Source organism: Rhinopithecus roxellana, chromosome 9 (genome assembly GCF_007565055.1).
Source record: "Rhinopithecus roxellana isolate Shanxi Qingling chromosome 9, ASM756505v1, whole genome shotgun sequence".
Taxonomy (NCBI): Eukaryota; Metazoa; Chordata; class Mammalia; order Primates; family Cercopithecidae; genus Rhinopithecus; species Rhinopithecus roxellana.
In genome coordinates, this window is record NC_044557.1 from 8,081,226 (window position 1) to 8,108,378 (window position 27,153).

Below are 27,153 nucleotides of genomic sequence, written 5' to 3' on the forward strand. Positions count from 1 at the left end.
AGACGCTTGCTCTAGACCCTCTGTCCTGGCCCCACAGAGCAGTCATAGACTGTCAAATCCCCTTCCACAAAAACTCCCAAAGTCCTTGGGGAAAGCAGACCCCGGATGTGCAAGAAACAGAACAAAGTAGAAGGAAAGGTGGCAAATGACGGATGAGCCAGGCAGCTGCGTCCAGTGTTGCCCTACCGGAAGCCCCTGCCCGGAGCTCCTGCGGTGGCCTGAATACTCCCTGCACACGAGTCCCGGAGGTAGAGGCCCTTTCTGAGTGGGAGTTTCATGGGCCATGGACTGTTGCATGCGAAAGAAAAGGGAAATTTGCTAGCTGAATATTTTTTAGACATTTTGCAAGATGCACGGCCTCTCTGACAATTTTTAATGTACTAACTGCCTGGTCCAGTGAGCTGATTAATTGGTGCTGGAGAGATCAATAAAAAACAGAAAATTAAAACAATTTTAAAGTGATTAAGTAGTTTAACACCTGTCTCCCGTCACGTCAGCGCAGGAAGAAAAATAAAGCAGGTGTCGAAGGGGCCTCCTGAACCAAGAGAAAACAGCACCTGCCTGGAAGAAATGACAAATCACAGCTGGTGGATCAATCTGCGTACGCGCAGCCCTTCCCCAAGCCCACACCGAACAGCAGGAACCGGGACCCTGGCCCGGGGCTGGGCCCTCCCAGCCTCTGTTTCCAGTTTCTCCTGCAGAGGCTGAGCAGGGCCTCCATGCCCCCCACCCAGCCCTGACTCCTTAGCAGGCAGAGGCAAGGTGTTTGTTTGTATTTGGAACACAGGGCAAGAGGGAGCAGAGGGAGCCTCCGAACATCTGCCTAGAACTCTGGATGGATCAGAAGGGAAGGCACCAGTTAACCTCTTGATCTCACATCCAGCCATCCAGAGCTGAGTCTGTGCGTATGGAGGAGTTTGAATGCACTGAAAGTACATTTTGGTTGCCCAGGCAAAGTGTGTCACACCTGTAATCCTAGCACTTCGGGAGGCCAAGAAAGGAGGATTGCTTGAGGCCAGGAGTTCAACATCAACCTGGGTGGCATAGTGAGAACCCCCCACACACAAAAAATTTAAAACATTAGCTCAGTGTGGTGGTGCGCCTGTAGTCGCAGCTACTTGGGAGGCTGAGGCAGAAGGATTGCTTGAACCCAGGAGCCCAAGCTGTAGTGAGTCATGAACATGATCACAGCACTGCACTCCAGCCTGGGCAACAGAGTGAGATCTTGTCTCTTAAAATAACAACTGGGCTGGGTGCAGTGGCTCATGCCTGTAATCCCAGCACTTTGGGAGGCTGAGGCGGGTGGATCACCTGAGGTCAGGAGTTCAAGACCAGCCTGACAAACATGGTGAAACCCTGTCTCTTCTAAAAACTACAAAAATTAGCCAGGCATGGTGGCACGTGCCTGTAATCCCAGCTACTCGGGAGGATGAGGCAGGAGAATCACTTGAACCTGGGAGGCAGAGGTTGCAGTGAGCCGAGATCATGCCATTGCACTCAGCTTGGGCAACAGAGCAAGACTCTGTCCCAAAAACAAACAAACAAACAAAACAAAACAACAACCAATAAATGCATTTTGGGACCTGTGGGTTCAAGGGAAGGGAGTGCAGTCATGGCTACTCTTGGAATTACCAGGTCTCCTCTTTTGCTCTCGAGGGAGACAGAGCCTCCTGACATCCGCCTTGCTGTGGCTTCCTGCTGGTGACATCAACAGGTGGTGCAGGTACCTACTGGGTGATGGCCCAAATCCCCTTATCCCACCTTTAGCCAACCTCACTCCTCTGGCCCCCCATCAGCAACTGTAATGGCAGCTGCCAAGCAAGAGCCATTCCTTTCCCAGCTTAATGTATTTGACTCCTGCATAGGAAGTAACCTCACAGAGTACGAGAAAGCCTGAGATCATTCTTTAGCCTCCCCAGCAAAGTGCTCCTAACAGTGCAGTGGGATGGGTGTGGGCACGGGAAGTGAGGTGTCGGGGAGCCAGCGCACTGAAGCCCCCACTGAAATGTTTCAGAAGTGTCCTGCTTAACCCCGAAAGTGGACTTGAAGTCTGTACGTGTTAACATGCAAGGTGCGCTGGGAATCCACATCCATGGTGTCCCCTGGCTTCACTGGCCAGCCTGGCACATTCCTGGGGGCAGGGCTGGAAGTCTTTGGAAGAGAAACTAGGTCCTTGACCAGCCTCCTGCACGTGGGCACAGCCTGGACCACACTCCTGAAAACCACTCTATTGGCATTCGCCTGCTCTGTGGGACACTCAGACCTCTTTTCTGCCATCCAGTTTCCTAACCACCTTCAAGGTCCTCTGAAACCAGAAGAGAAAAGGAAATCCTAACAACCCCAGAGAAGGCCCCCAGCAGGTTGGAGCACACTGGGGCCTGCAGCCTCACTTCTTACTGAGAGTCCTGCTGTCAAAAGCCCTTGTGTGTTCCTATCCGCCACACTAAGCATGAATGGAAGGAAGTCCGCAGCAGCAGCCTGAACGAGGGAGGGTCAAGAAGGTGTTCCAACTATTCGCTTTAATAAAAACGTTTATTAGAAACACTAGAATGGAAAGTGTTTTCCCTTTCCTACTTCTCCCTGGGTGAGAATTCTGGTTGTATTGTCAGTGGTTGGGTTGCTCTATGTAAGACCATCTGTTTGGGGCCATATTCGTCTCAATGAAAAGTGCCAAACTCTTTACAGCAAACTCTATGCCAATGAAAATCTCACAAAATGGCATTTCCAGTCTTCAGCTATTGGCCCACACTTAAAAAAATAATCCACACAGCCTGATTGCTGCAAAAGACTGTCTCCTGGCACATCTTCCTGCCACAGGTGACTCTGGTGGCAATTTGGCCAGGAAGGAAGCTAAAGGGTCCTGCCATACGAGCTTCTCTTGTTGATGCCAGATGTCTGCTGGCAAAGGGTGCCTGCCCCAGGGTGCATCCCCAGCTGGGAGAGGGCCGGTAGGTGCCACTCCAGAATGCAGCCCAGCAGGGGCATCCAGCCCTGGCACCTGGGCACTCTTGGAGACCAACACAAAGTTCTCAACTCTGTGCCCTCCGGCCTGCGGCTGATCCCTGCAGAGTAAGCCTCAGGCTGACGGAGACAAAGTTTCCCTGGGCCCAAGTTCCAAACTCGGCCATTTTGTTTCTGTTAAAATGCAATTGTTTTTCTCTGGAGTGCGTGGTGACTGCTCTGCGCCAGGAAGATGTATGAAAACCTCCACTTCAATTCGGCATCCCTTTTCTCCTAGACAAACACGGTCGGATTTTAATAAATCAAAGAGCCACACTGTTTAATAAAAATTTATTGACTTACAAGTGATTATTTATCAAAAGACCATTAATAGCAGGTACTGAAATGATGTGTTACTGGGTGGTGCTGGGAGACTAATAGGAAATCAATGCAGCTGGCCGGCCAGAATGCATATGAGAAGCCCACCCCCCGGCAGCCAGCGCAATCACCCCCACAACACACGCCAGGCGCCACCCCTGGCGCAATGAAAAGTTCCCCCTTTTTATTTATCGTTTACAAATGAAATGATCAATACTTTTAATCTAGAGCAAAATTTATTAACTTTCCCATCGGAGAGAGACATATTGACTGGGGGGAGAGCGGGGTGTGCGTGCTGTAGAAGACGGATGGCCGCGTGCCCGTCTCTTAACCTGTCTGCGAGGCAGCGCGCTGCCCTTCCAGCCCACGGGCCGGGCCACCCAGGACAAGTGCACCTGCAGAAGCTGAGTCTGGCCACCCGGGATGCACAGCAGGCGGGTGGGACCTATGACACGGGGGGATCCTTTATGCATCAGGGGACAGCAGCAAGCACTAGCCCAGACAATCAAATTCCTGGCCAATTCCAGGAAGGAAACGGCAGGATTCAGAGACTCAGATTTCCACAGGACAACAGGGTTAGTGCCCACTGTTTGTTCTGCCATGAAGGTCACACGATGGCGCCCAAAAGTGCCTGTCACTGGTGTGGGATGGACATTCAGGGATCTGGAGCACTCCCCCGACCCCTCACACATCAAGCCTCTTCTATCTCTGAAAGGCAGCAGCAGGGACTGGATTCTGACACAGTGAAGCATGAAGTCCCAAAGCTGGTTCTGCTGTCAAGGGAATCCCGCTAGCTTTATCACAAAATTCCCTCTTGGCTGGGTGCGGTGGCTCACGCCCGTAATCCCAGAACTTTGGGAGACTGAGGAGAATCACCTGAGATCAGGAGTTTGAGACCAGCCTGACCAACATGGTGAAATCCAGTCTACTAAATACAACAAATTAGCTGGGTGTGGTGGTACATGCCCGTAATCTCAGCTACTTGGAGGCTGAGGCAGAAGAATCACTTGAACCCGGGAGATGGAGGTTGCAGTGAACTGAGATTGTGCCATTGCACTCCAGCATGGGCAACAAGAGTGAAACTCTGTGTTAAAAAAAGAAAAAAAAAGTTCCCTTTCTAACTGGTGGGTGCAAGGTCTCATGTTTGAGTAAAAAAGGCTGTCCGAGATCCACAATGGACACTGCCCTGCCTGAGAGCAGTGTGGCACCAGCCCCACGGCCGCCTAAAGCCCTTGAGGTCACCCTCAAGTGGGTTAGTTCCTCTAGCCCCGATGTTTTAGAGAAGCAATGGATTCAAAGCTGACTTCCCGTATTTCCAAACCCAGAAGACTTCAGAGATCAAAACCAAAGTTTGAACTATGGGCTTCAAAATAGAAAATTCAGATATGGAGGGGGTCTCTGAGGTCATCTAGCCAAGTCCCTAGTTATGACTCAGAAGACAGACGCAGAGAAGTGAAGATGCAGCAGGCTTGGAGGGGGGTTAGCAGCTAGCCAGCACTTGTTGCACTCATTACACCACCGGGTGTCATTCCCGGCTCAGCCCCACCCTCACTGGGGTAACAGGAGGGAACACATTATTTTGTACTTTGCATGTTTTTAAGTGTCTTGAGGTTTTGTCCCATAAGACCAACTCAGTCATCCCAAACCAGATACACTATGGGTCACTTGGGGCCTGCAGGACCCCTAATTTAAAAGGATGGAGCAGTCGCCTGGATGATGATAGAAGGCATACACAGAAAGGGGAGGTTTTGTTTCTGCAGGCGTGACAGTCAGTCCTCTCCTCACTGCCTGGCCCGCACAGGACTTCCCTCCACAGCACTGACTCCACGTGACTTCACACCAGGTGTGGCCATACCTGCCGGCAGGGGCTGCAGACAGCTGTGCTGAATGTGAGACAAACAAAAGCAAAACCTGTGTGTGTATACATAAATACCTATGCAAATCACGAAAGTAACAAATCATAAAGTTTCAGATGAACTTTTTAAAAGAGAACCTGATCTCTGATCCCTCCAGTTAGTTTACAAACACTGTAAACATCACCTATAAAAGCTGAAAATCACTTTTCATTCTTAAGTATTTTGTAAAACAGTTCCTAAGAGACTGTTATTAGTCATAACACTGACTTTATTTTTTCAGTCTTCATTTCAGAGCAAAAAGAGGACTTCCCCTGGGCTGGCAACAGGGCAGGTGAGGAAATGGGAGGCTTTCCCGGGGAGGTCACAGGTAGGCGCAGAGAAAGGGAGACTGCAGGGCCAACCCAGCAGGTCCCCACATGACAAAGTGGATCCGTCTGCAGCCCCACGAACACGGCTTCACTCCCACCCCTCCCTGAACCACAGGACACAGGGCGACCTTAGGGACACGACACGGCACCACTGGCACAAAATCCTGAGGCGTCATGACTGTGCCACAAGGGAGCGTGGGCCCTAAGTGAGGGCTAGTGGCACATGAATGGGGGGCGGAGGGGCATGAAATTGGTGAAACCCCAGAACCCAGAGGGGCTATTTGGCCTTGGCTCTGCCTCCACTGTTGACTGTACAGCAGGCACCAGTGGCCAAGTCTTTTCCCTGTGGTGCCTGCTCTGGCTGTGTGGACGCCACCATGCAGCACATGCCCTGCCCACCCTGCCCCTCTGCAGCCCTCCCTGGGCCCCGCTCCTCCCCCGCCCTGGAGTTTACTCATTGCTTCCCCTAGGCCTCACATCAGCACCCCGTGTATCCCCAATCTCTGGAGAAATTCACGTCTGTGCTGGAAATTCTAAATTAACCAAAGATCTGCAAGCATCTGAGACGAGCCCGTTCACCTTCTCAGCTGCAGGGTTCCTCGCTCCAGCAGTCAGGTAGCTTCTCCGCAGCCCCAGGGCCATGCTCCCAGAAGAGAACGGGAATTCTCACGAGAAGCCCGCTACTCAGGGCCACAGCCAGGGGAGAAAGTAAAGGGAGAAGTCCCCCAGTTCATTCACCAGCCACTTTTATTTACTCACAAGAACAAATCCAAAGCCCAGTGCCGCAGCTCTGAGCTCAGGCCTGCCTTGCCCCGTTTTGTGGGCCTGTACTTGAAACACTGAACGTGACGTGTCCTTCACTCACCCGCAGCACTCTAATCCCCACAACAGCCCTGTGAGGTAGGAATCACCACCCTTCCTCCCGACTCAGGTTACAGATGGGGAAACTGAGACACACATTCAACAGAGCGCGCATCACATGGGGAGTTCAGGGTTAGCCTGGAGTATGAACACATGTTCTCCCCACGGCCCAGTCAGCGGTCCACCTGGCCTCTTCCCCTTCCTTTGGTGACCCCATCAGCAGCAGCATAAAAATCTAACCCTTCATTTTGCTGAAAGCCCCTGCAGATGACAGTTTCCTTCCTATCATGTCTGCAGAGCTCCAAGGCTGGGGGCAATGTTGAGGCCGAAGCCAGCCACAGTGCCTCAGCTGTGCCTTTCCTGGAGAGTGGGTGGCCACCCCCAGCACATCCCTGGCACACGGGCTTGCATAACAGACTCTTGTCCTGCCATCCCTAGCACAAGAACGTGGCCACATCTCCCCAACCGCTCAGCCCGCACAGCGTGCACAGGTGGGGAGTTCACTTTAATGGCATTCCTCCAACGACTTATTGTAAAAGAAACAAGGCATCTCGTCCTGGGTTGTGACACCCAGCAGCATCCGTTCAGACCACCAAGGGCAGGCTGTGCCGGGTGCACAGGGATCCCGCTGCGGCTCGGCGAAAGCCGGAGTCCTGGGATGCAGAGCAGCCCGAGGAGCCCTGGAGTCTCGAAAGGACACAGCAGTGGGGGCGGCGGCAACTCCAGCTCCGAGCCCGTCGGCACTCCGCACGGTGGCCCCAGCCAGCTGGAGGCAGGCTCAGGAGCGGCTCCTGTCCTCGTGGTTCCCCACGATCATCTTGCTGTACAGCTTCTGCTGCTCCTCCTTGAACGTGTCCTTCACCTTCTCCCTCTTCAGGCCCCCATCCCTGGAGAGACAAAGGCTGGATGTAGTAACAGCCAAGAGGGTTCCCAGGCACCCTCACACCATGGGAGATGCACCGTGCTGCCCAAATACCAAGAAAAACCTGCCAGAAACAGGGTACCCCGTGGCACTCTCACCATGACAACCTCAGGGGATCTGGGGCTCTGGGCTCCCAATATTCACCCTTTCTATCTCAAAAGGTCCACTCTTGCCCTGGAGTAAGAATTTACTACTCACATTGAAAGTACTTGGTAACTGCTTAAACCTACCAAGGAGTTTACAATTCTTTCTACTCTAACATTCATCTTCACCTCACAAAGGAAGAGGAGGAATTCTGGCATTATGGAAGGTAGACATGCTTCCGAAATATCGACTCGTAACATCTGTAATATCGATCTGTAAAATGTCATTTGTTTAATTCAGACCCAGTGATACTCTGAATTCATGCAGAGAGCTAACACAAGGGGTAATAGACGTTCTGACTTCTTCCATGCTCAAAAAAGAGTGCCGTCAGGAATGGAGATTTATCTCCGGGGCTGCCTCTCAGAGTCCCAAACTCACTGCCCCGGTGCCTCCCTGCAGCAGCCCCAAACCAACGTATCAGACTTGGGGTTGTTTCGTTACAGTCCCATTCCCTCTCACCTGCTGGTCCCCTCTGCGCCTACACTCTAGAATTATCACCACCTTCAACAACTTATAAAAATCCAAGCCTGCTTTCAGTCTCTCCACTACACCCTTTAAAATCCATAGCAAAGGCATGGTTTTTAAAAGCAGCCACTCTGTCTTTCTTAGAGATGGGAAGATGGGGCAGAAGTTAAACCTCGAAGCTCTAAAAGTCTGTTAGATGTGGATGCAAAATCTAGCTCCAGTGCTAATGTTATGACTTTGGAAAAAAGTGATTTAACCTAAGTATCAGTTTCTCATCTGTAAAATGGGAACACTGTTTACAGGGCTGCAGCTACTGTGAGGGTGAAAGAGATGATCACACAGGGCCCCAGAAGCTCGGTGGCTGGCACACAGTGAGTGCACAATCCACGCTAGCATTTTTTAAAAGGCCATGATCTGAGAGCCAATCTAATCCCTGAGACTATACAGTTGGGTTTACAATGTGAATTTCTACCCTTTCTTTTCTCATAGATAATGCCCATCTAAGTCAAATGCTCTCCCCAGTTGACCCTTGGCTTTTAAACCTAAGTGACCCATAGAGTGGAAAAGTTTCTCTGAACCAGCGTTCACCCCTGGTCACTCTCCTACTGTTTGGGATAAAACTACCTTATACTCTAGTATAAGGGCTGGTCAAATGCAACCCATGGGCCACATCCAGCTGATACCTGTTTTTGTAAATAAAGTTTTATTGGAACACAGCCATGCTCATTGGTTTATAGACTGTTTTCAAACTACAATGGCAGAGATCAGTAGCTCCAACAGACACCATATGGCCTGCAAACCCTAAAATATTTACTGACTACAGAAAAAGTATGTCAATCCTGCTCTATTAGGTAATAAGCTGAATACAACAAACACAACCTTTGCCTTTCTAAGGATGGTTCAATTTTGCTAGATACACTGGGACCAGGGAAAGTCACCCTGCCTTCTTGAGGTTTTCAGATCAGTAGCAGGTCATGCCCACCCAGAGAAGGGCACTGTCCAGGTGTCCTGGAAGACGGGTTCAAACCCCAGAAAGGTACACAGAATCAACGGCTTCAGTCCAAGTGTCCCTGATCCAGGTTCCCCAAGGTCAAGGAAGCACAGGGCACTTCTGGGTTGGAATTCAGGGAGAGTCAAACTGCTCTCTCTAGAGCTGACAAGTTGAATTCTCCACAGCAGGGGGAATGACATGTAAGTGAAGTCAATGACACAGCATCTGCTGCAGGAACTCAGCTGATAAGGCCTGGCTCTAAACTTACCACAGCAGGTCCACCAGTCCTCCCTGCCTGGCAATGGCAGATTTCACCCTATTCGCAAACTGGACGGCATCTTCATCTGCCTGTAAGAAAGAACAAATGAGACCACTCAGCCCTGGCTTGACGTTACACAGAGCAGGTGCAGATCTGCCTGGGGCAGGCACTCACCTCTCTAGTCATGGGAGGCAGGTACCACACGCTGCAGACAATGGCCCAGCTGGTCATCATTCGCAGCAGGTACGTCACCATCCCGTATTTGCTGCTGTTCCAGAAGGCATCACCGAATTGAGGGTCATACTGAAAACAGTGGAAAGCTGAAGGTAAGACGTGAGTAGTTCTCACAACGTGTGCGAGTCCACAGCGATTGCTGTGAGTGACTCCACTGGGCCATGCTGGTACCGGGGCGCTGCTCCCTGACCCTGCATGAGTACTGCGGAAGCCCCTCTCCATGTGGCCGGTTCTGACTGCGAGCAACACTGCTCTCCCCCGAGGGACCTGGCCTCTGCTGCAGATCAGTAAGTAAGGCTCCCCTGACAGCCTGCCTCAAGCAAATGTCTCCCTCTTTGATTAGTTTCAGGTCTTACTCATAGGTATATAAAGTTTTCAAACATCTTCAAAACCAGGGAGAAAAGGATCATGCACTCCCATGTACCCATTCCCTGATTCAACCACCACCACCGTTTCCCACTTGCTCCATCTCTCCCCTCCCAGCATCCTGTCATTCATCTAGTGTACCTCCCCCAAATAAAGATATTTTCTTACACAAACACCAAGTTTTAAATATGATTTCTGGTGCCCAGACCAGGGAGGAAACTATTAGAAAGCTTTTGCATTTACACTTTCAACAAAGTCAGTCGTCTGTTCAGGAGACGGCTCTGTGCTCACGCTGATAGCCCCGGGAGGTCTCAACCACATAGGCTGCTTCTACCATGAAGCAGGTATCAGATCCTTTCATTTGCCAGTGGCTCTAATGGAGGCAAAAGGCAGCACTTCAGTGGCGTTTTGCGGAAAATGTGGCTGCAGCTGTGACCCACATTCTCACCAAACCAGCAGCTGGAGGGGCAGGTGATCAGGGTGGGTAAGCTCCGGAGGAAGTTGCGCAAGGAGCAACAGGAGGACCTGGGTGCTTGAGAACGCCTGGACAAAGTGCCTGGTGCTGCCAGCAAATGTCTGAAGGGATCCTGTATACAAGGCAGTAGGCTGACCTTGTGCAAACATCCAGGACCAGAGTGGAAAAATAAAGGAGCCAGAATTTCAAGAGTTATGCCACACGGCCATGCTGCCAACAACATCAAAAATGCCCTTTTCCTGGGAAAGCCTGAGAAGTAGCTCAGGGCAGGGTCCCACATGTGAGCGTGGGCTGGGGTGGGGTTGAACTCTATGATCTTTTAGGCCTTTCCAGCCTAACTTTTATGATCCACAGTATAAAAATTGGATAATTTTGACAAGACTGTGGCCCTAACTACAAAAATGAAGGTAATTTAGGCTTAATTATAGAAGCTAAGAAATTTAGATTTAACCACAGAAGGCTTAATGGGTTATTATAATACCAACAGAAACAAGGGAAAATAATAAGTTTTTAAAACTAAGCTAATGTGTACGATCAGAAAGAATTATTTTATTTTATTTTTTATTTTTATTATTATTATATATACATATTTTTTGAGCTAAGAGTCTCGCACTGTTGCCCAGGCTGGAGTGCAGTGGCGCTATCTCGGCTCACTGCAAGCTCCGCCTCTCGGGTTCACGCCACTCTCTTGCCTCAGCCTCCTGAGTAGCTGGGGCTACAGGCGCCTGCCACTATGCCCAGCTAATTTTTTTGTATTTTTAGTAGAGACGGGGTTTCACCATATTGGCCAGGCTTGTCTCAAACTCCTGGCCTTAAGTGATCCACCTGCCTCAGCCTCCCAAAGTGCTGGGATTACATGCATGAACCACCGCACCTGGTCATGTCGTTATATTGTATAAAGCCTGATATGGACGGAAATTCTGATGTCACAAGAGTGTGAGAACCCTTTGTTTCGGGCTGATTCTCTATTCCACACTGGGCAGTGTGTGTGGACAGAGAAACAAGGCAGAAGCTCAACACAGTGACACACTCCTCACATCAGGTCATGGCGGAATTCCGGTGTGAGTATAAGAAGAGCCTGGAAATCACTAAGGTTATCCAAGTTTGGTTACCAATAAAGGGTTCACAAAAACCAGTAATCTGTAGACCAGATGTTCTTAGCCATACATGGGCTCTACTCTGTGGACTGAATGGAAATGTATCTAAAATTTATAAGCATTTACTTTGGAGAGGAGCGGAAACTCCTCAGGGTTCGTGTTTCAACAGCAGCTAAGAGCAGCTTCAGAACTGTGGCTGCCACAGTGTGGTCCCAACTGGCACCATCAGTGCCACCCAGAACATGTTAGAATGGAAATTCAGAAGACCCAGAGGGGTGGCTCAGGCCTGTAATCCCAGCACTTTGAGAGGCCAAGGCAGGCGAATCACTTGAGCCCAGGAGTTCTAGACCAGTCTGGGGTGAAACTCCGTCTCTACAAAAATTAAAAAATTAGCTGGGTGTGGTGGCGTGTACCTGTAATCCCAGCTACTTGGGAGGCTGAGACACGAGAATCACCTGAATGTGGGAGGTCGAGGTTGCAGTGAGTCATGATTGTGCCACTGCACTCCAGCCCGGGTGACAGACTGAGACCCTGCCTCAAAAGAAAAAGAATGGGAAGTTCAGAAACCCCGGGTGTGGGGCCCAGAAATCTGCATTTTAACAATCCCTCCAGGCAATGCTGATGCAGCCTAAGTTCAAGAGCCACTGTTCCAGAGGGAGCAGCAAGGGCTTCCATTCAGCAGCTTCACGGTCACACTGCAAAGCACCTGTCCTCGTTTTGCCAGAATATAGGATGCAGATGCCACTCCCCACTCCCACACCCAAGGCAGACTCTGCTACCAGACTATGTTCCTCTTTCTTGCTGTACCCAGACACTGCACCCTCAGGCTCTGGTGAGTCCTAACCTGTCAATCAGAGTCCCCTGTAGGCAATATTCATCTGCCATTCCTGGCCTGGTCCTCTGCCTAAATGATGAACAGTGAGTGGCTGGTGAGCATCTGTCTCACCAGGAGTAACACCTGTCCAGTGGCACTGGCAAGGTGAAAAGAAAGTCAGAACCAACTCTACAGAAGGCTCTGCAGACAACCCACAGTCCCCTATAAAAGAAATTCTAAGCGTGAGCCTGACTCATATCTGCTTACCATTTTACCAAGCTCTCAGGCTGCAGTCTAAATACTTTAACCACACTGAGGATGGCCTGTGTTTTGTAGGTGTCATGATGTGAGGCCTCGTGGATGTGGAGAGGGTAAGATCAGGGAGGAACAAAGTGCAGATGACTGGCTAATCACATCCTATAGCTCTGGGTGTCTGAAGGGTTAGAGGAGCAGTTCCTAAAGTGTCGACGTAGATTAGATAAACTCCCAGGGTCCATCTCATTGTCAGGAGCTGCTGTAGGTCTAAAAGATGACATAACTAAAAGCAGTGAAGCTGTTTCTCCCACTGCGCTGGAATAAGGACCCCCCCCATCCTCGCCAGCTCCCCCAAAATGCAAAAATCCAGCTTGAAACTACACCTCTGTGCCCTGCAATCAGTCACCTTTCCAGGTGGAGGGGCCTACATTCCAGCTAGGTTTATGAAGCAAACTAAGAAGTGAAGGGCTTGCCGTTTCCCGAATGGTAGCGGCAGCAGCATGCAGGCGGGAATCTGGCTGTCCTCCATCCCACACTCCCCAGGCCCTTCTAAGGGCGTGCTGAGTGCTCAGCATCCTCCTCCGGCAGCACTTGACCCACATCAGCCCAGTCCCATGTCACTCTGCTGAGGGCATCGACCACAGACTGGTGACCCCAGCTCCTTCCTCCACCTCCTCCTGCTGCGCTCCACTCACAGCAGCTCCAATAATGACAGTGTGTACCATCGGAGGTCTTGTACCTTGATAGCAACAGGGTAAACTGTGGCTCCAATTTCAAAACTTCCCTTTTTGAACATCATCACCGATGTATTATTGATGCAGGTTCCTAAAATGCAGGAGACAATAAAATGCTATTTCTGTTGGCCCTTTACCCCAGATATTAGGCGTTTCTTAAAGACTACAACAGTCAAAATTCTTCTAATGGTTCCTCCAATAAGATACATCTGTCATCTCCCTAACTTAAAAACAAACACTTAACAGAGACAGGGAAGATGGTGCCTCCAATTCTCCTGCTACAGGACCACTTTCCCTGATTCATGCACACAGCCTGGATAAAGCAGAGACACGCAGTGGCCTTAGGAGGACTCCACGAGCTCCATGAGGAGCTGAAACATTACAGAAGAAATTCCTGCATTTGGGGAGTTTACACTATGGCATTCTTAGTTCAAATTCTGAACTTGCCTGAGTTTTTAGTCCTACTTCCAATCTAAAGGGGACCTAACATTATTCAGTGAAAACAGACAACCCCAACAAGGGCTGAGGGCCTTGGTTCCCACGAAACATCAGCATCACACTCTCGCACTCCTCACAGAAGCACTTTGTGGCAACCAACCCCTTCTTACCTTCTGGGAAGATGAGGATAGGCAGCTTGCTTTTATCTTGCACATGTTCAGTCAGTCTTTCAAAGTGGAAAATAAAATGAAGGATCAGACAACCTTATACACATCATTGTCAAAATACGTTTATAAATAACCTATTTATTTGTGACACTAGTTTCGATTATAAGAAGTCAATAAGCAGGGCCGGGCGCAGTGGCTCACGCCTGTAATCCCAGCACTTTGGGAGGCCGAGGCGGGCGGATCACGAGGTCAGATCGAGACCATCCTGGCTAACACGGTGAAACCCTGTCTCTACTAAAAATGCAAAAAATTAGCCAGGCGTGGCGGCGGGCGCCTGTAGTCCCAGCTACTTGGGAGGCTGAGGCAGGAGAATGGCAGGAACCCCAGGAGGCGGAGCTTGCAGTGAGCCGATTGCGCCACTGCACTCCAAACTGGGCAACTGAGCAAGACTCTCTCAGAAAAAAGAAAAAAGAAAAAGTTAATAAGCATGACCGTATCCTTTTAAACCCATAATCTAATGCTCATCAAGAAAAAATGTATATGGATAGAGAAAATCAGGTTACTATTTAATTCACAGAACTGTTCAATTCTGTGTGAACATCGGAGCACCAACGATGCCACTCAACCTGGGGGCCACTTGAAGGAGATGCCTGCCACAAGGCCTGGGCATGGCCCCCTCAATAAACCTGTGGCACTAGACTGTGTAACAGTTGTGAGGCTGGGCCCAGCCCTGCTGACTCAATGCTCTGTCCCTGAGATGTAGCAAAGGGAGTTAGGAGAGGGTTCATCTGTCTCTATGGAAGATAATCTCAACTGTCTTTTCTTATTTGTTATTTTTTGAGACAGGGTATCCCTGTGTTGCCCAGGCTGGAATACAGTGGTGCAATCACAGCTCACTGCAGTCTCACCCTTCCTGGCTCAAGCGATCCTCCTACGTAAGCCTCCCAAGTAGCTGGGACTACAGGAGTGTACCACCATGCTTGGCTAATTTTAAATTTTTTGTAGAGATGAGGTCTCCCTATGTTGCCCAGGCTGGTCTTGAACTCTCGGGCTCTCAAAGCACTGGGATTACAGGCCTGTGGCTTGGTCTCAACTGTCTTGATGTCTCTTTCTGCTGCAAATCTCTTTGCATTACTTACACCAGATTCACCTTCTTAAAGTTTGAAAACAGAGTAGTACTTTGTTCCACTGCCCTAGGTTTCTTTTTATTTGTGATAAATGAATTCATTTTGAGGTTTCAAATAGCAGTAAAAGTTCGTATTTTGTTTATTACGATGGATACAAGGAATAAAAAAAGGTTAAGAAACATCATTAACTTGGTAAATAATACTAGAGTTTCTATACTTTTTTTAAATTTTAAAATAGAGTCTCACTCTGTCGCTCAGGCTGGAGTGCAATGGTGCGATCTCGGCTCACTGCAACCTCTGCCTCCCCGGTTCAAGCGATTCTCCTGCCTCAGTCTCCCTAGTAGCTGGGATTACAGATGCCCGTTACCACACTCAGCTAATTTTTGTATTTTTAGTATTTTGTATTTTCACCATGTTGGTCAGGCTAGTCTTGAACTCCTGACCTCAAGTGATCTGCCCACCTCGGCCTCCCACAGTGCTGGGATTACAGGCATGAGCCACCACACCCGGCCACTTTTAAAATCTCATGTTTTAGGAAAAAATTATTATGAAAGCAGTATAGACTTATGATAGAAGGCATATAACTACACTGTGGAGGGATAACTCCCTGAAACCTTTTCAGCATTCTAACCGGCCAAGCAGAACAGCAGTGTTCTGTCCGTTACCTCTTAGCCACCAGGTGGCGATCCTTCACCTCCGAGCGCTCAAACCAGACGTGTGGGCAGGCCTTCACCATGGCTCTCTGAATCACACCCATGAGTCCCCCGTGCACTTGACCCACCTAAGGGCAGGCACAGGACCCATTAGTAGTGAAGTCATCCTCACACAAATCTCCCCACTCTAGGAAGCCCCAGATCTCACAAAATAAGCAGTCCAACCTCTCACCTCTAACGCTTGCTGGTCCAATCTCTTACCTCTAACACTTCCTGGCTGGAGGTTGCTCACTGCCAAGAAACCACTACCAAGACTCCCCAAATCTTAAACTTCTCCTTTTAATCAGTAATACTAGAAATAGGTAATTAAAAACATAACTGAAACCCCTAAGACAAAATACTAAAGTAGTGCAAATCCCTGTGTAAAACTGCCTCTCCCTGGGCAGATTCTCAGATGCTCTGGACACAGTCCTTGCCAGCTCCTCCCTCTCCCCATGCTGGTGTGCCTGACCGCCCTCAGCATCCTCTCCAACCACATTCACCACTCACTCTACCCAGGGTATCTCCTATCACAGTCCCACAGAGCCCCCACAGTGACAGTAAGGTGGTGGCCCACGCATACAAGTGTTTATCTGAAGGGTCCAGGAGCCTCCTAGACCCTCCTAGACCCTCCTGGCCCTGACCAGTCTAAAGCAGGAAGTCTTGCTTCAAGAATGCACCGGAAAGAGCTCTTACCATGGCATAATAGCCATCGCTGGCCAAGATGATCACATCAATCGGTGAGGTATGATTGGCCACACAGATGCCACCATTTCTTGGTCTGTTTTCCCTGGGTTTAAATGTATGCAAAGCAACCAAAATTAGTGTGAAACAGTTCATGTAACACACCTCTCATCTCACACGCTTCATCTGCTCTAACTAAAAGCTCAGAAGTGTCTTCCCATTTGGTCAAGTATAGGTGGGTGGTGTTTCCTGCAGTGCCATTTCCCTTCCTATCGATACAAAGCACTCTCACCTGTCGTGGTAGGTGATGATGGCTGTCAGCGCTCGCACGCAGATCCGGTAACACATTAAGTGAACATGTTTACTCATGAACTCCTTAAACCTGCAACAACAGGACAAGGATTCTGGGTTTTATTTTACATACAGGAAGACAGAAAGAGTTGCTGACTTGAACAGTTCAGCAGTCCTTTATGACGGCAAAGTGCTTTTATAGACATGAGCACGTACAGGAAAGCCCTGTGACGCATGACCACCTTTATGTTCACACACAAGGAAAGAAAGAGGGGACATGCTTACATCCACCCAAATCAGTGGGTGGAGAATTCACAGCCGAGAATGTGACATCAAAAGACCACAGGCGGGCTGAATTCCGTTCCCCCAGTCAACACCCAGTGGCAGGCCCAAGGCCAGAGGCCAACCTCCTCACCCGCCCAGGCAGAAGAAAGGTTTCCAAGCCCCAGAATTTCCTGAAGGGAGCAAAATATTCTTCACAAACAGACAAAACCTCCCTACATTTCATATCATTTTAAAAACTGTATTGTCTCACCACTTTATCCACACAGTCAAATGCTCAAAACTAAACAACAAGCTGTAAAATCTGTTAGCATCTGAGTCTTGGACTTTACATGTTTGTGGCTTCTCCCTTTTGTCTTTAAAATAGGAAGAACGTGAGGGCTAAAGGACAAAAAAAGAACAGTCATAGATCAAAATAAAAAAAAGTAAAGACTTTACTGCTGATGCCATTGTTACCATTGGGTTGCTGTTGTTGTTATTCTTCTTCTTATTATTATTATTTGAAACAGAGTCTCGCTCTGTCACCCAGGCTGGAGTGCAGTGGTATGGTGTTGGCTCACTGCAACCTCTGCCCACCGGATTCAAGGATTCTCCTGCCTCAGCTTCCCAAGTAGCTGGGATTACAGGCAGCCGCCACCACACCCGGCTAATTTTTGTATTTTTAGTAGAGACAGGGTTTCGCTATGCTGGCCAGGCTGGTCTTGAACTCCTGGCCTCAGGTGATCCGCCCACCTCAGCCTCCCGAAGTGCTGGGATTACAGGCATAAGCCACCATGCCTGGCCACCACTGGGTTATTTAATCCATCTAAGATTCCATGGCTTTGGCTGTGTCCAAAGAAGGGGCCTGGCCTTCGATATCTGAGCACCATTCCCAGAACTAACTGTCCTTTAGGTGTGGACTGCCACATTCTACTCACCTCCCATTTGGCAAGTATCCCACCACAGTTGTGCCCACCACCAGAAGGCTAATTCCTGTGAAAGCCAGCGCTATCCTGTAAGAAGAAGAAAAGTTAGAGCATAGCCAGCAAATCCTTGTACCAAGTACAGAACTGAAGGTGTGAAAATCACAGCGGGCATCACAAAAACCACCACCAAGACCTGCTCACCTGGGATCTGGACCAGAGTTCACCTAGAAATGTGAGCAGGCCTATCAGAACCAGAGATCCTTTTCATTGCAACTGACAGTGAGCCATGGGTCTGGCTCTCAGCCGCCAGCATCTCCTGAGGCCTCAGGCAGCTGGAAGGCTGGAAAACCCTAAGCAGGCTGTTCTGCCGCAGGGCTGCTCCCTGCAGCCCACCCCTTCCCTTTGGCTGAAAACCCCGGTGGAAGCACAGCTTCCCTCTGAAGCAACAGGAAGTGGAGCTTGAAGGGTATTAGCATCTGGCAAGTCACACTCAGAGCAGCACATGGTGCAGAGAAGCTGAAAGATCAATACTGCCTCTGTGCCTGAGAGGCAAGCTTCAGGAAAGAATGAGCCACGTCCAGGGAGGAGTGGCAGAAAGCACACAATGTGCCCTATCCCTGTGTTTGCTGTGATCTAGACAAGCAAGCTGTCTTTAAGAAATCCAACTACTTCTGTCTGATATGCAGAAAATCCAAGGGCCTCTGAAAGAGAATCACCAGTGTACCCCTCCAAAGAGTCACATGGCCTGGCTAGTGACAGTCATTCCCTCCTCCTTTTTAAAACGGCAACACACAGTAGAGCAGGCAGGTGGGCCGTGCACCAAGTGGGGTGGCAGCAGCGAGCCCCACTCCCCACAGGCCCTGCCTCACCTGAGCGGCAGCAGGAAGCAGTACCGAATCAGCACTCCTAACCCCCACAGGACCGTGAGCCGAAGGCTGATGTACTGGAAGTTATAATTGGTTCTGCTCAGCAGGTTCCAGGATTCCAGTTCTTCTGCTGAGAATCTCTTTGTCACCTCATCGTCCATAATGGTCTCCATTCCTTTCCGGCAAAAGTAGAAAATGTCAGAGAGCTCGAACTCTGGAGTGTTGTCCAGAGCCTTACTACTGCCACTTCGACGAATCTCTTTGATCTCTTCTTCTAGTGAAGTGGGATCCTTTGCAATGATTCCTGCAAAAGAGTGTGTCCCTGTCAAGCAGCATGCTCCAGGAGAGCACATAAGACATACTCAGAGCACACATCCTGCACTAATGCAGGGAAGAGCGTGTGTGGCACCAGAAGCACTGGGGAACACTGTTCAAATGGACCTCTCAGGACAAGGACCACACCATCTTACCGTTGGTGTAGGGCTTATAAAGCTGGTGGTTCTTCTCCTTGGCTCCTCGCTCCATTCTCAAGGTAGCCCACTAGGAGGGGAAGGAAGCAAGATACAAGAGCGAGAATGAGATCTGTTTTCAATCAGTGAACACCTCCATTTCTGTTCTGTGAAAGCCTCAGTCCTAGTCACTTAAGACTGTAGCCAAGAAGCACATAGTCTAGAAGGAAACTCAAACCACCTCTCCCCCGAGAAGCCCCTTCCTTGACAGCTGGGACCAAGAGTTAAGTCACCTTAAGCAAAACACTGGGAACTTCAAGAAGCTGGGGTGAGTTCCTCAGGCCTGGTTCCTCACTGCCTACGTCTCTTTGTCTCCGGGCTGTAGGGAGCTCACTCGCTGACAACACAGACCTCACAATTCCTCCTGCACTACCCCATGGCAGCTACTCAAAACAGCAAAGCCAGACATCCTGTAAACTACTGCCTGCCACCAAATTACTCCAAGAAAGCAGCAATTTTCATTTTCAAGGAGACAAAGAACTTGAGTAATACATATGTTTGGACCGTCCAGTAATAGGAGTAACATTTTAATGATAGAATCCCAAAACTTAACATTGAAAGGCCTGGGAGTGGCTTAATAGTGTTAAAGGAGAAAAAGAACACTATCAGGAAACCGAAAAAAACCCAGATTCAATTCCCAAGTTTACACTCACTAGCTGTGTTCATTAAGCAACCCATTCCAAGTCTCTGAATCTTGATCTCTTTATCTGCAAAACAGTATTGATACTACCTCAACCTCCTACTTCATGAGGTCACTTAGGATCAAATGAGATCGTGTATGGGACAAAACTGGGGAAATGCAAAGCACTCTGTCCTCATTATTACTGAAATAACACAGTTCTGGAACAGACCTAGGAAAAAGATGCTTTTCCTAGAACCCCTCTTCATTAAAACTGGTTTCGCTGGTATAAGACAGCTGGTATAAGAGGCTGGTTCTCTTCCACTATCAAATGAGAGGTGAAAACGTGGGTGCACTTATCCCCTCTTTGATATGGTATCACTAGAGAGAAAGCTATGTCATGTCCACAGCAAGTCAGAAAAACAGAACGGGCATTTCAAAAGCCTCAAACTTCGGCTTCCACGGTTATGCACGGTGGGCACCAGCCCATCATTCTATGGCACAGGAAGATGTACATGGCCCAGGGCACATGGTGCAGATTCTGCTGGCAAAGCCCAAAGGGTCAGCAAGACTGCACCACGTGGTCCAGCAAAGCCGAATGCTGCACGCGAGTTTAATCAGTGATCTGACCTCATCTGGAAATCTCAAACCCCACAGTCTAGAAAGGAAGGTGGCTCACAAAGTCACCACGCAAAGAAAGTTCAAAGGCAAGAAAACTCACATGACTTTCTCTGTTTCAGATATTTGGCCATCGATGTCTTTTGGCTCTAAGCACAGATGAGCTTTCCTTTAAAAATGTTAATACCTAAAATGGAGGAAAGTAAATCTCATCTGGTTTCCTGGAACTAGAGAAGAGGTGAAAAGGGGCAAGAGAGTTCACAAGAATCCTGGCATGCAAAAACACAGGTCACTCAACCAGAATTTAGGGTTCTACATTTTGGCCAGGCTCTGTTTTGGCACTGCAAGAATAATCAGAAGTGAACAACTTGCAGCCAGACGCAGTGGGGCTCACGCCTGTAATGCGAACACTTTGGGAGGTCAAGGCAGGAAGATCGGTTGAGCCCAGGAGTTTGAGACCAGCCTGGGCAACATGGCAAAATCCCGTATCTAAAAAATACAAAAAAATTAGCTAGGCATAGTGGTGTGTGCTTGTAGTCCCAGCTACTCCAGAGGCTGAGATGGGAGCCAGGGGAAGTTGAGGCTGCAGTGAGCGAAGATCGCACCGCTGCACTCTAGCCTGGGAGACAGAGCGAGACCCTGTCTCCAAAAAAAAAAAAAAAAAAGAGAGAGAGAGAAACTTGATTCTGTACTGACAATTCTGAGACTCCATGAGACTGCAACAGGTGGAGAATATATGACACCAGACCTCTTACGGATGACAATTTCAGTCTGAGGACTGTTTCAATGTGCAAAATTCAAGATGGCTACAGTCTCTGTCATCACAGGAAAGGGATCTGCTAATTCAGAGTCTACATCTCCTAGTTCTGTGGCAGTTCAGTAATAAACATCCCTTTGGCCCCCCGCTTTTTAACTTCAGGAACATGACAAAACATGTCTGTGTTTAGGAAAGAATTGTCCAAAGTCACAAGGGCAGGGGAAACGAGGAGAGGGCTGAACAGCCTGTTAAGAAATGGCTGATCAGGTGGCTGGGTGCAGTGGCTCACACCTGTAATCACAGCATCACAGGCAGGAGGATCATTTAAGCCCAGGAGTTTGAGAAATGGCTGATCAATGAACTGGATCCTTTTGGCCTGAAAGAAACCAAAATATTTCATCCTGAAATATACTTCTTTGTCATATTTCAAGATGACTGTTCAGAAGGACTGGAAATGCAAGAAAAATGGAGAAGCTGTCTTTTGCAGGAGGAATTTGCATCTGTAGAGGAGACAAAGTGAAGTAAACAACAGATGCCAATGGGCTTTCTCTGAAGCACCTCCCTCCTTGTCCGAATCTAGAAAGAACTGAGACGCTTTTAAAGGTCTGAAAGAAACACTTAGCATCTACACTCTTGAAGGGCTGCTATCTGTGAGGTTTCATCTACACAAGACCACCCGTGCCAGCCAGGCCTCCTCTTCTCTCCCTCTTGTTACCTATTGCCACCTGATTTACCGTCATAGCCTGTTTTTTGGCCATGCTCAGAGCCCCCACTGCTTCTGTAACCTCAAATGCTACAAAAGCATCAACCAACTGGCTATTTCTTTGAAATCTATGTAAAACTCCTGTGCACATTAATAAATCTGTATGTCTAATAAATCTGTATGTCTTTTCTTTTATTAATCTGCTTTTGAGAGTTGATTTTTCAGTGAATCTTCAGAGGGCAATGGGGATGCTTTCCCTTGGCCCCTACAAACCCTATTGGACCAAATCAAAGGGCCTCTGGGAAAACACTGCTTCTCTGCACTATATTCACACAGCACACTCCTGACACCAGATGTGTGAGGAATGCCACCCCCAAACCCAAACTGAGCAAATCTTCAGCAGGCACCAGCTGGGTGTCCTCTAATTCAATTCAATTCTGAGGCTATCGACCTGGAGTTGGTATCAGATTCCACAAGTTATGAGAGTCAGTCTCGTATGACTGCCCCTACTTCAGATGCAAGTTGAAAGTCTCATGTGACCCATACTTCTGACTGACCAGCTATAAATCAGGGTTCCCACAACCCCTCTTCAGGTTCAATTTGCTGGAGTGACTCCCAAGACTCAGGGTAATGGTTTACTTCCATGTATGGCTTTATGATAAAGGACACACAGCTCAGGAAGCACCAGATGGAAGAGATGCATAGTGCAAGATATGGCAAGCTCTTGCCATTTCTCTCAAGAGGATGCTCTCACCTAGCTGCCTCCCGGTTCATGCCCTGTTCTCTGCACTCCCTTATTCCCTATTGAATTGCTTCCCTCTTGCCTCCCTCCGATCCACCTGAACACATGCTGCCAGAGTCCAGTCATGCCACTTTCTTGTTCAAAAACCTTCAATGGGCCGGGCGCAGCAGATCACGCCTGTAATCCCAGAACTTTGGGAGGCTGAGGCGGGTGGATCACTTGAGGTCAGGAGTTTGAGACCAGCCTGGTCAACATGGCAAAACCCCATCTCTACTAAAACTACAAAAATAGTCAGGTGTGGGGGCACAGGCCTGTAATCCCAGCTACTCAGGGGGCTGAGGCAGGAGAATCACTTGAACCCAGGAGGCGGAGATTGCAGTGAGCCGAGATTGCACCACTGCACTCCAGCCTGGGCAACAGAGGGAGACTCTGTCTCCAAAAAAAAAAAAAAAAAAAAAAAAAAAACCTTCACTGACTTCCCAATGTCAATGTCTAAAGTATTATAACCCACCTCATTCCCTCCATGTGCCCAGTGTTTTTGCTCTACTGAACTATGTGCCATCTCTGAACAAGACTTACCTTTTCGCCTTTATCAGCTGTGCTTCTAGAATGCTCTATCCTTTTCCCTTTTAGGATCCAGTTCAAATGTCAAATCTAAGAAATGCTACCTACTCAATTCCTGCAATCAGAATTCACCTCTGCCTGTGTACTTCAACTGGTATCCCATTCTGAATTAGTTATATATGCATATATTTGTCTTTCCTACTAGACTACACACACCTCAAGAGGCAGCAGCCAGAACTTACCCCTTTGTGCATTTCAGCACAGTCTGAGAGAGTGCCTTCCACTTAGTAGGCAGTCACTGATTTAATTTATCAACTCCCAATATTTCTCTCCATCAAGGTCTCCTTATGGAAAAGTAGAACCAAAATGACAAAACCTGGAACTATTTCCTATCATCTTCCCCCCAATTCCTGTCTCCTTCAGTTTGTCCTTTAACCTACTCAAGGCTATTTTAAAATCACACTCCTCATCAGGGTAAGTAGGATGACCTCTTTCACTACAACCATGTTAAAAGGAGTATTAATACTCCCACTCTCTGGACAAAGAAACACTGGAAAGTTCAATGCCTTTTCAGAGCCAGTAATGGAAGCCCTGGGATTCAAGGTAACACCTGCCTGACCCAGCATGAATGCCCATCGCACTAGTCTCTTCAGCTTCTCCTTCTTCACCACTAGTTTCTTCAGCTTCTTCACCACCAGCCTCTTCAGCTTCTCCACAACTGCCACTGGTTTCTATGACTCTCCACCAGCAAGTTCCATCTTGGAGTTTAACACAGATCACATTACAGCTGTCTCATCTTCTCTAACGTGACCTGATCAACTCCTTTCACATCATTTATTCTCATCTTTCTCCTTTACATCCAGGCTTTCTCCTCTCCCCCTTCCAGGTCATTTTCAACTCAGCTGAGAGTCTACTCCTGGGAATTCTGCTCTTAGTGATACCATCGCCACTGTGGAGAGGGTTCATGTGAAGCACAAACGTTAAGCAAACAGACTAAAACCCTTCCAGTCACATGCTGCTCTCTGCACACAAAGATCTTCTGTGACTCAGCATGAACAGGACCTGCACTGAGATAGGGCTTCCAGGAAAGGAAATAGAAACGACATTGATCCACCCATATCCTCTCCATATTCCTCATCACTTGGCAGGTACACAAATATTTTTTGTTCCTTTATATAGGGAGAACTAGTCATGGGAAAGGAGCTGTAAGCCAGGGCTTGCTTAGGTCTGCCAAAAGCACAGGTATATGTACTGCATGAACTATTAGGTATCCAGTTTTAGTGATCTTTATGAAGAATGCAGACTGTGGTTGCCAGGGGCTGGCAGAGGGAGGAACGGGGAGTGAATGCTTAATGAGTGTGGGGTTTCCTCTGGACTGATGAAAATGTTGTGAACTGGACAGAAAACAATGTGAATATAGTAAACGCTACTGAACTGTTCACTCTAAAATTATTAACTTTATGTTGTCAATTTCCCCTTGGTTTTCTTAAATGTGAAAAAAAACCCATATGCTTATAGACATACTAAGTACCAAAAAAGATAAAACCCAAGATTCAATGACAAACATAAAAATATTTCCCACTATAATGTAACATTTCATATAGCTCACTTAATCTGAGTCGTTTTCTTCATTGATAAAAATGCAGATAAATAAAATGCAGGTTGATAAAACACCCCGTCTACCACAGAATTATAAGGAACCAAAGAAAAATGATAAAAGTTACTCTCAAAACCAGAAGATACAATATGGGCCAGGAACGGTGGCGCAGGCCTGTAATCCCCGCACTTTGGGAGGCTGAGGTGGGCAGATCACTTGAGGGGTCAGGAGTTTGAGACCAGCATGGCCAATGTGGTGAAACCCTGTCTCTACTAAAAACACAAAAAAATTAGCCAAGTGTGGTGGCGTGTGCCTGTAGTCCCAGCTACTCAGGAGGCTGAGGCAGGTGAATTGTTTGAACCTGGGAGGCAGAAGTTGCAGTGAGCCGTGATTGCGCCACTGCATTCTGGCCCGGGTGACAGAGTGAGACTCTGTCTCAAAAAAAAAAGAAAAAAAAAAAAGATACAATATGAACAAACAATGCTGTATGATTTTTACTACTATAAGTGCGCTTCTCAAATTATACATGAATCCCTAAAGATTTGGTGACTACTAAAAACAGACATTACAATTAAATCACCAAATCTGTGCAGAAGTATTTAAGTCTTATGGGAGAGATCGACTTCCAAAAAACATCACTTCTCACCCATTTCCTTACAATGTGACCAGTTTGGTATAATTCAACGGTCAGGTAAGTTCTGACATATCTTCAGAAATGTATCCTTCGCCTTTAAAGAAAATGAAACAATTCCAATGCCCTTTTCTGTCCATTATTTTAGTCTGAAATGCAAGGACCTACTTAGAATAAATGACTGGAAGAGAAGAGGCTTTCCCATGCTTCTCAAGTGAGGGAATATGTCTGCAGCAGCTTTGAGCTATGACATCAGTTATGTAAGAAGAGACAGAGACTGGCAGCGCTTTTTTTTAATTCTAAGCCCCATTCTCTCTGAAATAAACAGGTGACATGTGGAGTCATGGTACAGGTCCCTCAGCTCAGCATAAATCAAACATACAAGTGCCTTTCAAAAGTACACGTTTAGTTATTCTTCTTACTCAAAAAGTTCTCCCAACTTTCTCCCTGTCTAATAAAGAGATAACAATAGGCCTGTAAGAATACTCTCTTTGCTAAATGCACTTCTACCCGACTCTGTGAAGCAACCTTTTGCAACAACACAACTTACCGCAAATATTTTTAACAGAGTTTTCATGTAGAGTTTGCGGATACCAAAGGAGACTCCAAAAATGGCTGGCACTATGATGAAAACGAGGAGGAGGGTGAAGAGGACAGTCAGGGAGATGCCCAGAAGGTTGACAATCAGGCTATCAAAAGGCAGCAACAGGAACATGGTGGAAGATCCAGGCCAGGCCAGCACCTGCCTCCCCAAGAACAAACTGTAGCCTTCAGATGGTCCTTCCCGACAGCACCAGCCAGGGAAAGGAAGCAAGTTCCCGAAGAACAGCAAACCCCATTCCGAAGTCCACACCCCTCAACCACCTGAATAGAAGGCCTGGGAAGAGAAGGACAGGAAAACACGGCCACAGGAGGCAGCTGCAAACGCCAGGTCTCCACAGAACGGATGGACTCTAAAGATGAATGAAGCTCGATAGGTCTTCAGTAAAAGCATCCGAGTCCAGATGGAATTTCTGTGCAAGTGAGCAGTGAGGGCAGGGGCTCTGCTCTGCTGTCCTGCTGCTGCTTCCAGAGGTTTTACATGGTTTTCCTGCCCAAGAGCATTCAACAGATCAATCTGTCCCTGTCACTGCCAGTAGTACCAAGAAGAGTTCAACTTGGTGCCAGAAAAATCCTGATAACTTCTGTGGAGGGGTAATCACTGGCACTTTACACAGAAGGCTTTTGAACTTGAATATGTGGAAATTAAATAATTGTTTTACTTAAAATTCCTTCATAAGTTGAAAACCATGTTCATTGTAGAGAGTTCATTATCTGGCCCCATCCTCCTCTGGTGAGGCTCCTGGCGCTCACAGCTTCCAGGACCCTCCTACCTGGAGAGCTACAGTCTTTGCCAGCAGGAAAGAGATGCTGGCACACAATGTCTCATAATGCAAGTGCTGAGTGTAACTCCAGACGCATCTGGCATTGGTTTCCTCTGGACACTCTTCTCCCTAAGGCTCCCTTTCTTAGCGGTGACCTGGGTTCTTGGCAAATAGCTGCTTACATGCTGCCAAAGCTGGGGGAGGGAAACAGAAACACTGTTAGTCACACAAATCAAGAGGAGAAATGTCAATATGCTGGGGACCAGGGGGACTGTTTCAGGGTAAGCCTAAAACTATCAATGTGGTCAATGCCCACTTTTCAAGTCATCAAGGTCAAAGAGACCAGGCAGAGCCAACAGGTGGTAGACATCAATGTGGGAGGGAAACAGAGGTTTCAGTTTTCAACCCAAATAATACGACCTGTGGTCAAACTTTCTG

At 48.1% G+C, this 27,153-nt stretch overlaps 1 protein-coding gene across 5 annotated transcripts in view; it reads right to left on the reverse strand.

Moving 5' to 3' along the window:
• Positions 1 to 3,277: 3,277 nt before the first annotated feature.
• GPAT4 (glycerol-3-phosphate acyltransferase 4) overlaps positions 3,278 to 27,153 on the reverse strand; it is a 43,899-nt gene continuing 20,023 nt past the window's right edge. For 2 of the 5 annotated variants that reach the window (XM_010371795.2, XM_030937531.1), the window contains 12 exons: positions 25,902 to 26,909; positions 19,082 to 19,151; positions 18,615 to 18,915; positions 17,758 to 17,832; positions 16,560 to 16,649; positions 16,280 to 16,373; positions 15,557 to 15,672; positions 13,768 to 13,823; positions 13,165 to 13,250; positions 9,359 to 9,487; positions 9,194 to 9,273; positions 6,272 to 7,290 (listed from right to left, as the gene is read on the reverse strand). In XM_010371795.2, coding sequence (XP_010370097.1) covers positions 7,182 to 7,290; positions 9,194 to 9,273; positions 9,359 to 9,487; positions 13,165 to 13,250; positions 13,768 to 13,823; positions 15,557 to 15,672; positions 16,280 to 16,373; positions 16,560 to 16,649; positions 17,758 to 17,832; positions 18,615 to 18,915; positions 19,082 to 19,151; positions 25,902 to 26,066 — 1,371 coding nt within the window. In that variant the 5' untranslated portion in view covers positions 26,067 to 26,909 and the 3' untranslated portion in view covers positions 6,272 to 7,181. Of the gene's footprint in view, positions 7,291 to 9,193; positions 9,274 to 9,358; positions 9,488 to 13,164; positions 13,251 to 13,767; positions 13,824 to 15,556; positions 15,673 to 16,279; positions 16,374 to 16,559; positions 16,650 to 17,757; positions 17,833 to 18,614; positions 18,916 to 19,081; positions 19,152 to 20,460; positions 20,545 to 21,405; positions 21,491 to 25,901; positions 26,910 to 27,153 lie in introns of those variants that run through there. The other 3 variants (XM_030937532.1, XM_030937533.1, XM_010371787.2) reach the window with 3 other exon arrangements.